This window comes from Chiloscyllium punctatum, chromosome 37, assembly GCF_047496795.1.
Source record: "Chiloscyllium punctatum isolate Juve2018m chromosome 37, sChiPun1.3, whole genome shotgun sequence".
Taxonomy (NCBI): domain Eukaryota; kingdom Metazoa; phylum Chordata; class Chondrichthyes; order Orectolobiformes; family Hemiscylliidae; genus Chiloscyllium; species Chiloscyllium punctatum.
Genome location: NC_092775.1, coordinates 31,296,705 through 31,309,244, shown reverse-complemented (window position 1 = coordinate 31,309,244; position 12,540 = coordinate 31,296,705). Strand labels below are relative to the sequence as shown.

The 12,540-nt window shown below is 42.1% G+C and overlaps 1 protein-coding gene across 3 annotated transcripts in view; it reads right to left on the bottom strand.

The window, feature by feature from the left end:
* dpm1 (dolichyl-phosphate mannosyltransferase subunit 1, catalytic) overlaps positions 1–12,540 on the bottom strand; it is a 97,888-nt gene that overhangs the window by 55,532 nt on the left and 29,816 nt on the right. For all 3 annotated transcript variants that reach the window (XM_072556535.1, XM_072556536.1, XM_072556537.1), the window contains one exon: positions 8,394–8,493. In XM_072556535.1, the coding sequence (XP_072412636.1) occupies positions 8,394–8,493 (100 nt within the window). The remainder of the gene's footprint in view (positions 1–8,393; positions 8,494–12,540) is intronic.

Here is a 12,540-nt window from a genome sequence, read left to right as displayed (position 1 = left end):
AGTCCCTGCATCACCAATGCACAATATTAGCAAAACCTCCTTCTTCAGCACCTTCCAAACCTGCAATCTCTATCAAGAATAAAAGGTGGCAGCTACATGAGAACATCACCACTTAAAGATTTCCCTCCAAATAACACACTATCCTGACTTGGAACTACAGGTTTTTCAGAAGGGAGACCCATAACTAGAAGTGTTCCACCAGGACCAATCTTAGGTCCTCTGTTGTCTGTAGTATGTATCAATGATCTGGACGATAATGTGGGTGGTCTGACTTGCAGATGGCATGAAAATTGGTGGAGTTGCAGGTAGTACTGACGATTGTGAAGGGATACAATGGGATATAAACAGATTGGTAACTTGAGCACAGAAATGGCAGGTGGCGTTTAATCCAGACAAATGCGAGGTGATGCATTTTGGGGATCAAATTTAGGTGTAATAATACTGTAAATGGCAGTATAAAAAACATTAACATTCAGATAGATCTGGATGAGCAGGTTCACAGTTCCCTAAAAGTGGCAACACAGGTGGCCAAGGTGATTAAGAAGGCATATGGCAGGCTTACCTTCATTGGTCAGGGCATGGAGTACAAGACATGACAAAACATATTGCAGTTATATAAAACACTTGTTAGGAGTACTGTGTGCATTTTTGGTTGCCACATTACCAGGAGGACGTAGAAGCTTTGAACAGTGTGCAGAGAAGGTTCACCAACATGCCTGGTCTTGAGTGCATCGAGGAAAGGTTAAAAAGACTAGAATAGTTTTCACTGGAAAGACAACGACTGAGACGAGACCTGATAGAGGTCTACAAAATTATGGGAGGCATAGATAGGGTTGATAGTCAAAAGCATTTTCCCAGAGTTGAGGTTTCAATTACAAGGGGGCACAGATTCAAGGTGAGAGGGGGCGAAACGTTTAAGGGAGATTTGCGAGGGATGTCTTTCTCGCAGAGTGGTACCAGCCTGGAATGCACTGACAGAAGAGATGGCGGAAGCAGGCACATTGGCAACATTTAAGAAGCATCTGGATGGTTACATGAATAGGGAGGGAATAGAGGAATTTGGATCAAATAAAAGGCACAGGGTTTGTTTTTTAGTTTAGTTAGGGCATGATGATCAGCACAGGCTTGAAGAACCAAAGGACCTGTTCCTGTGCTTCTCTTTTGTTCTTTGTTCGTTCCTTCATTGTTGCTGGATCAAAACCTTGGGATTCCCTTCCTAATAATACTGTGGATATGTTTGTCTGAGACTACAACATTTCAAAAATGAGGCTTCAGCGAGGCAGTTATAATTAAATAACAAATACTGGCCCTGCTTGGGAGCCTCACATTACAGGAAATTTAAAAAAAAGTTCTTCCTCTTTACAGTCCTGTTGGCGGAGGACGAGAGAGAAGTCAAATCATTACTTCTTCACAGAAAAGACCTGGGAATTTTTTTAACTTCTGACTCCAGTGTAGACATTCTTGTTGTTCTTAAATGTTGCCAATGTGCCTGCTTCCGCCATCTCTTCTGTTGGTGCATTCCAGGCTGGTACCACTCTGCGAGAAAGACTTCCCTCGCAAATCTCCCTTAAACGTTTCCCCCCTCTCTCACCTGGAATCTGTGCCCCCTTGTAATTGAAACCTCAACTCTGGGAAAACGCTTTTGACTATCAACCCTATCTATGCCTCCCATAGTTTTGTAGAAAGTAGTAGCTAGCCAGCAGAATATCATTCAGCAGGGGGAATGCTATTGAGTCTGAACAGACAGTATGAAAGTCAATCTAAGTTTCTTTACAGAATTTACAGAATTCTCCTCCTTTTTGCTCGTGACCATGTTAACACAGCAATGTTAGAATTTGAAAAAAGTACAGAGCATTTTAATGACTGGAATTCTACTTTATAAAGATAAAGCATTTCAATTTTAATGAATCCAGAGTGTTTACAGGATTACTTGAAACAATACCTGGCCCTGGCTTCAGGTAGATTTGGAGTGGTGGATGCCAACGTGAACTGGAAATTCACTTGCTGTTTTAAGGTTTCGTTTAAGTCACCATTGTGGGACAAGAGGGCTCCTGCTTCACATCACCTCACAACTATCAACCTGGCTTTTGCCTGTAACAGAATTTCTTTCATTTGCTCTCTCCAGCATCTTTTTTTCTTATTCTCGGTTTCCCAACAAAGCTTTCATCGTTTTAGATCCACTAATTGTTAAGGATAACAGTAGAACAGATTTGGATAATCATATCCATGAATAAGTAGAGAAGATTTTTAAAAATTGGTTAGCACAGCAAACAATTCCAGATTCTGGATTAGTGGTGCTGGAAGAGCACAGCAGTTCAGGCCGCATCCAAGTAGCTTCGAAATCGACGTTTCGGGCAAAAGCCCTTCATCAATTCCAGCCTCCTCTTCCCTGCCCTCGATGGTTTTTATTGGAGTTATTCAGTTTTTATTAAAAATAGAAAAATAATCGTTCCACAGTTACAAGAATGCTATTAGTGTTCAACAGCCCAAGGAGAAAGAGAAAACCTACACTTAGGTTTGTCTCGCTTTTGAGAAAGCCGATCTATAAATGGCCGATGAGATCAAGGTACACCTGTAAATACACATAACTGCAACTATGTAAAACGGCTCTCTTCAGCTTTGGACAAATAAAATGACTGATTTCAAAAGAAAAGCTGGTTTAAATAAAGATCTGATGCAGGACATTTACTTAAACTGTAAAAATGTGGACATGACTGAGGGAAGCATTTTGTAGAAGGACAGACATCACAGACCTTATGAGCTATTCATGCCCCCGGAATGATTTATTTCATTTTTAGGGACTCCAGAATTCAATTTAAAAAGGGAGGAACATTTTTTGCCGGGCTAACTTCATCATGGCCTAGTCCCATCACCAATCCAGACTTCGAAGAAAATTGAGTCAAAAAATGGAATTCCAACACTGTTGCCTCAATTTTACAAAGAGTGTTCTCCTGTTCTCCTAGCTGGCAGTGCACAATGTCTCATCAACTCTTCTTGTGGAAATACTGTGCTTCATCAGCTATGGCTTTGTCAAGGTAAAATATAAATATTGATGAAGAAATGCAATGTCATGGGGAAATGGCAAATAAACATGAATCGAGAACTCCACTGATTCTATGTATGAACAAACTAATTAAGAGTAGGCCACTCACCCTTCAAGCCTGCTTAGTCATTCAATAAAGTCATAGTGGTTCTGATTTTTTCCTCTCTTCCACGTCCCTTACTATTATCCTGGCAATCTTTCTCCCACTTACTCAAAAATCCTGTTTCAAAAATGCAGTTTTGCACCTCTCATATGTAGACCATCAAGGTCAAAAGAAGAGAACACAAAGAAAAAGAGAATTATTTTCTGTCTCTCACAAATCTGTGTTCAAGATTCAGTACTCCAATATCAGGAATGACTTAAGCTAGATACTATTCAGAGAATTTTATACATTCTTTCTGTAATGCATTTTAATCACAACTGAGAAAGTCAACCCACTAATTAGGTACATGTTTAAGCTTTAGAATGCTCAGAAAGGATTAATCAAATGTCAAAGGATATTGTTACTGTTGCATAAAAACCAAAAGAACTGCGGATGATGGAAATCGCAAACAAAAACAGAAATTACTGAAAAAGCTCAACAGTTCTGGCAGTATCTGTGGACAGAAATCAGAGTTAACATTCAGGTCGAGTGCCCCATCCTCAGCTCTGTGTTCAGTTATGATCTCCCTGTTGTAAGAAGGATATTATTCAGCTGGATAGGGTTCAAAAGAGATTTACCATGATGTTGTCAGGACTGGAGATTTAGAGTTATAATGAGAGGTTGGATAGGCTGGGACTTTTTTTCACTGGAACATAGAATATTGATAGGTGACCTTTCAGAGATTTATAAAATAATGAGAGATATAGATAAAAGGTGAGTGGCAGGTGTGTTTTCCCTAGGGTGGGGGATTTCTAGAGTAGGGGCATATTTTTCAAGTGAGAGGAGAAAGGTTTAAAAAAGATATTAGGAGCAACGTATTTTTCTAAACACAGATGGTTCGTGTGTGGAATGAACTTCCAGAGGAGCTGGCGAATGCGGGTACAGTTACAATGTTTAAAAGACATTTAGATAAATATGTGAAGAAGAAATGCTTGGAATGTTATGGGCCAAGCACAGGCAGGCGGAACTAGTTTAGTTTAGGATTATGGTTGGTATGGACTGGTTGGACCGAAGGGTCTGTTTCCATGCTGTTATGACTCTATTAGTCCAATACAGTTCCTTCAAAACAGTGATGTAGCATCCAGCAAAGGACAGACAAGAAACTAATAAGGAAAAAGAGAAAAAGAGAACATGAATGCAAGTTAGCGCAGAACACAAAAATGAACTTCATTTGAAATGTGGAAGGGAAAAAGATTAGCAAGTATTTTCAATGGCCCAATACAGATGGGAGAACAGGAGAATTTGTGGGGGAGATCAAGGGAATGGTGAAGAAATTAAACGGTTACTTTGCAACTGACTGCACAAAAGATCACACAAATTTTCCCACAAACACTAGGGAGCCAAGGGACTCACTTAACGGAGGACCTAAAATAAAATAGTGTTAGTAAAGTATCACTTGAAAAATTAGCTGGATTGAGGGTTGATAATTCTCCTGGATCATATTAACTTCATCCCTGAGTGTTGAAGGAAGTAGCAATAGAGATTCTGGATGCATTAACAATTAGCTTTTGTGATCACAAATTCACGAAAGGTCCTTGCTGATTGGAACGTAACAAGTATAGTCCTACTATTTAATAAGGGAGGAAGAAGGAAAGTGAAGAACTACAGATCTGTTAGCTTGACATCAGTATAAGGGAAAATTTTAGAACACCACAAAATCGGGCAGAGTCAACCAAATTTCTGAAAGGGAAATCATGTTTGACAAAATTGAGAGTTTTTTTTTTAAAAAAGTTTTACTTGTAGCATAGAAGAGGAGAATCAGTGAATTTTTATATTTAGATTTTCAGAAGCCTTGATAAGGTAACATGAGGTTAGAAAATAAAATGACAAATTTGGGAAAATATAAATGGACATCCAGTTACTGAATAGAAGAGAGTAGCAATAAACAGATAATTCTCAGCATGGCAGACTGCTAGTAGTGGGTACTACAAAAGTGATAGATTCACGATGGCTCACTGATTTGCTGACGGCACTAAACAGATCGGTAACACAAGTTGTGAAGAGTGGGAAGAGAGATTTTAAGAGAACTTTGAGAACAGGCTAAGTGAATGGGCTAGAACAGTAGTGTCCAACATTTTAAGCACAAGATCACTTTTTGAAATTAAGTGCAACATACGATCTACTCTGAAGAAAATACTGAATGGTTTATTTTGCATACTATATAAATCTAAAACCAAAATTATTCATTTTGCCCTCTACTCAAGACTTGGTGTGACACCTGTGACTGCATATTATTTGCCAGTCCCTTGAAGTCTAGTTTGCCATTTCAGGATACCAGTGGTACGGAGTCCATCAAATGGGCAGCCGAGGAGGTCGCAGTATTGGGACTGGATTATGTTCTATTGAAAAATGCTGTCTCCACAGAGGTACATGAAATCAAAGTAAGCTTTCACTTTAAAATTACAGATGGCTAGGAATGGGTATTTCTCTCTTTTTATGAGTACTCAAAAATCATGTCCCTTGAATTGGCTTTCAGCGGAATATAGAGATATTTGCTGTGCAAAATTATATCATTTCCACAGCTTTGTAAATTATAAATGTGACGGTAGTCAACCAGCCAATGTCTGCTTGAAGGAATGGATTTGAAACAAAGAATAATCTGTTCATTCTTGAACTCGCCTGTCAAATTCCTTTGTTAACTTCCTCAGGTGTGGGCAATGTTTTCTGGAGGGTTTCAGTTCCATACGTAGAGGAATTACCCATCAGTAAATTCAACTTCCCAGACAATTTCTTCAGAGCATGCTATAATGGGGATTCTACAAGGTCTCCTTGCGCATCTCAGACCTAAAATGGAACAACAACTTTGTCTTTGATTTTTTTCTAGTACTTTCCCCGAACTCAGAGTGTTGCAGCAATTTCTTTTAATTTGGAGGATCACAAACCCAATTTCAGTTTGAATGCATTCACAGCACTGATCAAATTGCTCAGTCTCCATCTTCTTGCTGTAATTCACAATTCAGCTTTATCAGTTTTGTCTGCAAGGAGTCCGAAGTTGACCCATATTCCTCTAAACTTGCTCAAGTACTAGCAAATGGTACTAGATTAGGTTAGATAGCTGCTCGGCATGAATGGATTAGACCAAAGGGTCTGCTTCTGTGCTGTACATCTCTATGACACTATAACTGGGCATTGTCTGATACTTCACTGCACACTTCATTCCTCAAATTTTAAAAAGTAACAATTTCTTACATCAAGACTAAAAATCTTTGCAGGACCATTCCTCAAAAGCACGACCTCATATCAGCTTGAAAAACTGGTTCACCAAAGGCAGTATCTGGATCATTGAGTAAAAACATAAACAAGAAACACTGAAGGATTTAGCTTAACAGAGGAACTTGTACGTGGTGGCTTCGTTAAACAACAGCTACCTTGCCCTCAAGAGTTTGGAAAGTGCTTGTTGAGGAGACTTCACAAATTGACGAAGTACATCAGATAGTACATTCACTACCATTGCACTGATGGTACAGGGAGTGAATGCTAAAGGTGGTAGATGGGAATAGCTTATAGGTGTGAACAATATAGTGAGAAACCAATGGACCTCTGGAAGGGTGGTGGTATCTCCCTCTCTATCCAGAGAAATAACTGAAAGCAAAGAAAGCCAGTTGTTTTATCGTTCCAGTTGCCAAAAGTTGTTGCTTTTAAAGAAGAAGTTAGAGACTTTATAATTTGTGAACCAGTTGCTTTAATTCTCCTTCAAAAAAAGTGAAAGAACTCAAAAGAAAAGCTGAGAACTAAAAAGGCTTTAAAAACAAAAGGAATCCCTTCACCAAACCCTAAGGACAAGTCCCATTGAATTGTTTCCCCAGTAATTTTACCTCTCCATCCATATAGTTCATTGTTGTCTACCTGGGTTAGAATCATGTTAAGTGCATATAGGTGGTTGATGGTTTGTTAACCTGAGTCTACCAAACAGGTAAATTAGAAACTTAGGATAACATGAATTGTTGTGACGACCACAGGAATAGCAGGGCTTGATTTCCAGCATCACACCACAGTGTCATAACACAGCTGTGTTATGGATTTTATTAGGCTTCTGGAGTGTTGTTGGAGCTGCACTCATCCAGCCAAGTGGACAATATTCTACACAATCCTGACTCATGCCTCGTAGGTAGTGGATTAGGTGTGTTCACACAAAAGACACAGAAGGTTAGCATGCATGAACAGTAATCAATTAGGAAGGCAAATGGCATGTTTGCCTTTGTTACTGGGAAGTGGAAGTACAAGAATAAATAACAAACATTGACACATTTGTGGCTTTGGGGAGACCACATCGATAGCACTTTGCATAGCTTTGGTGTCCATTTTTAAGACTGAATCTATTTCCCTTGAGGGCAGTGAAATGAAGGTTCACTAGATTAGTTGATGGAATAAAAGGGCTCTCACAGGATAAGTGCTGAGCATTGTAGCCTATTTTCTCTGAAATTTAGAAGAACAAAATGTGATCCTGTTGAACATCAGCACAATCCAATGATCCTAATGCTGGTAGAATTAATATGCTTTGACAACTTCCACTAAAGGTCTTCCTTTGTATTTTCAGGTTGGGATGCAAATTCTCCTTTCTGTAGAATATAGACTTTCATTATAGAATTCAGGTTTATTTGAGATGGACATCTCTGAATGCTAGAAGAAAATTTTTACATTGAACTGAAACACGGATAAAGCTGCAATTTTGTAGAGTGAATGATAAAACTGTTGATTCTTTCTAAAGAGAACTAAATATGTTGTGATTGTGAAATAGTTTAAATCTCGGACAGAATTATGATAGGAAGGCTGTTTTAGGTTGACAAATTCAGAAGGAATTACAGATAGTGCCTAACTATAATATCACAAAACACTAGATGGAACTCCAGTAGCTTGATGACCTTGAATAGCTGAGTGGCCTTGCCTCATTCCTTACATTCTTATGTTCTTACTGCTACAGTATAACATTTCTATTTCCCATAAGAGCTAGCCTCATGGCCTCGCTCAGTGAAACTGCCAGTCAGTGCCAAATTATGGGCTGTTCTGTTCTACCAACTTTGGCCACAAACTCAATACCCTTGGAATCTTTAGCAGCTGGCACAGAGAGATCATATTTTATCTTATTTACAGTGATTTCAGAAACGTCCCAGAGGTGAAAGGATTACACCACCCAACAGACCACCCAGTTCCCTGAAGAAAAGGACTGAGCATATACAGTTACTGTACAGATATTGCCCAAATACTTACAATTTTATCGGATCCATAAATCATTTCCAACTGTTTGGCAACCTCAAGTGTCCCATCAGGACTTCCGTCATCAATCACTATAATTTCATAATCAAATCCACTGCAAACAACAACAGAAAATATTATTGAAATGCAAAGCTTTTCATGGCAAAAATAATCACATTTTAATCAAACAAACAGTGATCTCTTCTATTGCAAAAATCTGGCGGGGTTCCCCTCTACAAATGCATGTTAAGATTTGATTGCCTAACTGGGGGTCTCACTGTAGTTTTAAACTGAGCCTGAGCAGGGTGACTACAGCTGTTTCCCCACCAGACTGAAGCAATCAGAGCATATTAACTGCAGAACAGTCCAAATTTTCTAACTCTCCATCTTTGATTTGTGGGACCAGGTTCAACAAGAATGCTCTATGGTTTCCACAAAGATAGTTTTGGCCATACCTCCCCTGGCCACCTTTGAAAAAAGACCCACTTCTCAAAAAATTACTAAAAATAGCTCCTTCAACATTTCTGGTGCAGCTGATGAATCTTCAGCTTTCCCCACCATCCCAAAACCTGCTTCAAGCTGCCTTATGGGTTGTTTCAACTCAGCATTCAAAAACTCACATTCACTGAGTGGTTATGGAACTCTATTTTGAAAAATAACATTCCAATATTGAAAATTATGTGGATTTTTCATGTAACATCACATACATTTATCATTCAGATAAAATGATTACCTGGCCGCCATCAAGCCCATCCCATTCAGACAACATGCAAAATTTAATTTTCTATCATTCATTCATAGAATATATGAATAACACTAACTAAATCAGTATTTATCAGCTACCTTTAATTACCTTTCAGCTTGCTATGATTACCCACAATGGCCACAAGACTCCACTAAGCTGGAGAGACAGTTTTATTTCAAAAGTTTGGTGTAGGAACCACAGGATTGGCCCTGAATGGGTAAGAGGCATGGTCAACGCAAGGTCAGGTCCAGTGATGTATAAAGTTCAGGTAGGTGCAACTGTCCCGAATATGCACATGGGTCACATGAAAGGTGCACACTCAAACAATGTGGGAGCAAAACATGCTGGTGTCTCAACAGCCTTCCTGACTGTTCCAGAATCTGAAGTTTTTCCCTCTTCATCAAGTGTTGAAGTTATCTTGGAATCTGAGATGGACACGGCAGATGCCGTCACCACGACATCTTTACTGCCTTGAGAAGAGAGTGAATTTTTTCCGAGATGTTCAGGGTGCAAGAGGCAAGCTACTGTGCATTACATTCTGCCTGTATCAGAGTTGGAAGAACCTGACATGGTGCTAAAACGCTGCAGGAGGAGCAGTATTTAAAAAAAAAAACACCTACATTGTTGGACTCAGGGTGGGGATGTGAAGATGTAGAGATCGTAACAAGGTCAGCCAGGTAGACCTCACGGAAGAATTCCCTGATTGGACCACAGTAACAGACACAGTCAGGAAGCCCTGGCTAACAGATAAGAACATGATTATCTGCTATCTTACAGGAGTCGAGTGCTGGTCATAAACCAGCTGGTGGCCGCCATGCTGTGGGACCAGCTGGTCACTTTGGTCCCTCCTCCTGGCTTTGTCGCTGACATCCAGAGAATGTTGGTGGACTTCTTCTGGGACAAAAAGATGCACTGGGTCGCTGCGCAGGTTCGGAGTCTCCCTATTGAGGAGGGCAGTCAGTCGTTGGTGTGCGTCCGCACCCAGTTCGCAACGTTCCGCCTTCAGACCTTGCAGCGATACCTTTACGTCGAGCCTCCACCTAGGTGGTGCGCCCTGGCGACGTATTCTTTCCGCCAGGTGCGTAACCTCAACTACAACATGCAGCTCCTGTTCGTTGACCATGACAGTTTGGAGGTCGCCCTCAAGACGCTGCCTGTCTTTTATCAGGACCTGATCACTGTCTGGAACATGGTCGAATCGCGCCGAGCCTACCCTCCGGCAGGTGTAGCGGCTGTCGTCAGGGAGCCATTGCTCAGGAATCCGCACCTCCGTACTCGCGGGTTCGAGTGGCTGTCGGAGGGGAGGGCCGTGGCAGCGAGGGTGACCAGGGTCGGGGACGTGCTGGGTGCCTGGGCTGGATGCTGCCGCAGGACATAGCGAGCAGGGCAGTGGTAGATGTCCAGTACGTGGCCACCACCATTCAACGCCTTAAAACGGCGGAGCTCGGACCCGACATTGTCCTCCAACTGGTGCACTCTCAGGTGTGCACTGGGATCCCGTCCGCGCTCACCCCAGCCCGGACGGAATTTCACATTGGCCCCAAGGTCCCGTACTTCCTGCGGGAGCCTGTGCCCCACAACCTGAGCTGCCTCCGGAATTTTAATTTTGTTCCCTTTCAGGGGGTAAAAAGACGGGCCCTATATAGACTGCTGCTGCACACCGTCCACCTCTTCTCCCTCATCCACCGTCCGGACACGCCTTGGCGTGCCCATTTGCCACTGGGTGGTGGGGATCCCCAGTGGAGGGCTCTACGCGGGAGTCCTCCCCCTTTCTCTCGAGCATCTGGGTGGAGGGTGCTACACGCAGCAGACCCATGCAACCGCAGATTGCGGTGGTTCACGGACTCCCAGCCCAACTGCTTGTGGACCACGTGTATATTAGGTGTGGGAGTTTGCACTCCCTTTCGATTTTCTCAAAAACCTCCTCCTCTGCTTTTGGTTGCACTTCAGTCCCACGCTCCTGATCTTCGGGCACCCGGTACGGAGGAGGGAGGGCAGGTCTGAAGACCTCTTCGTGGGTCTGCTCCTGGGCCTGGCCAAACTAGCCATCAACAGGTCAAGGCAGCGGGCCGTGGAGGGGGTCGTTAGGGCCAACTGCCTGCCCCTCTTCCGCGGTTACATTAGGGCCCGGGTGTCCTTGGAGAAGGAGCACGTGGTGTCCACCAACACTCTGGAGTTGTTCAGGGAGAGGTGGGTGCCGCAGGGAGTGGAGTGCATTATTTCCCCCTCCAACTCTAGTTTGATTTAATCCCTGCCCTCCCCTTCACTGATCACACAGCATTGCCCTTTGATGTGAAGGGCACTGCTTGTCACTGGCCACCCGAGTGTTTTCCTATCTTCCTGGTGGTGGAAATTGAATAAAGATTTGTGCACAGAAAAAAACATGATTATCAGACATCCTGTTCACTAAGAAAGCTGGATCAGTGTCAAGGACTCTCCACCTATAAGTGGAAGGGTGAACTCTGATGGGATACCACTTTGACAGAAGTTATTTCACCTGCCTTTGAACCAGGAGACTAAGGTATATATCCCACCTGCTTCAGATATAGGTAATATCATCTCTGAACAGGTTGATTAGAACACGTGCACACGATCATGTCTGCTCTGTTTCAGGCCTCAACTCCTCTTTCCTGTCAGCTATCAGAACTTCAACTACTCCAGCTTTCAAAAATCTCTCTTTAAATAATTTAAACAATCTTACTTCCATACCCCTCTGGTGTAGAGAATTGTGGACATTCACTGCCCCAAGAGAAGAAATGGCTTTGCCTAATTTTTAAATGGATGTTCCTTATTCCCTTACAATGAGGAATTGGTGGAGGCTGGTACACTTGCAACATTTAAAAGGCATCTGGATGGGTATATGAATAGGAAGGGTTTAGAGGGGTATGAGCTGGGTGCTGACAAAATGGGACTAGATTAGGTGGAGATATCTGGTCGACATGGACGAGTTGGACCGAAGGATCTGTTTCCGCGCTGTGTATCTCTATGACTCTATGTCCCATAGTTTGAGATTCCCCTATGCTTACAGTGATGAAGAAGTCTGCAAGGCATGATTTTGAAAGTGTGTTAAGGTGGTCTGTTCAGTTTCATTCCTTGCTTTAGGTCTTGTTACGGTTTCAATACAACTAAGTAGCTTATTAGGCCACCTCAGAGTCAACAATGCTGCTGAGTCACTTGCAGGCCAGATTGGGTAAAGAAAGCTGATTTGTTGCCCAAAAAGAAATCAGCCAATCTGACAAGTTTTTACAAACTGATCATGGTTGCATGGTTGCCACTGGACTAAGTTTTATTAATTGAATTGAAATTTCCCATCTGCCAAGTGGAACTCTAACGTCAGGTGAATTGGCCATGCTAAATTGTGGGCAGCACGGTGGCACAGTGGTTAGCACTGCTGCCTCACAGCGCCGGAGACCCGGG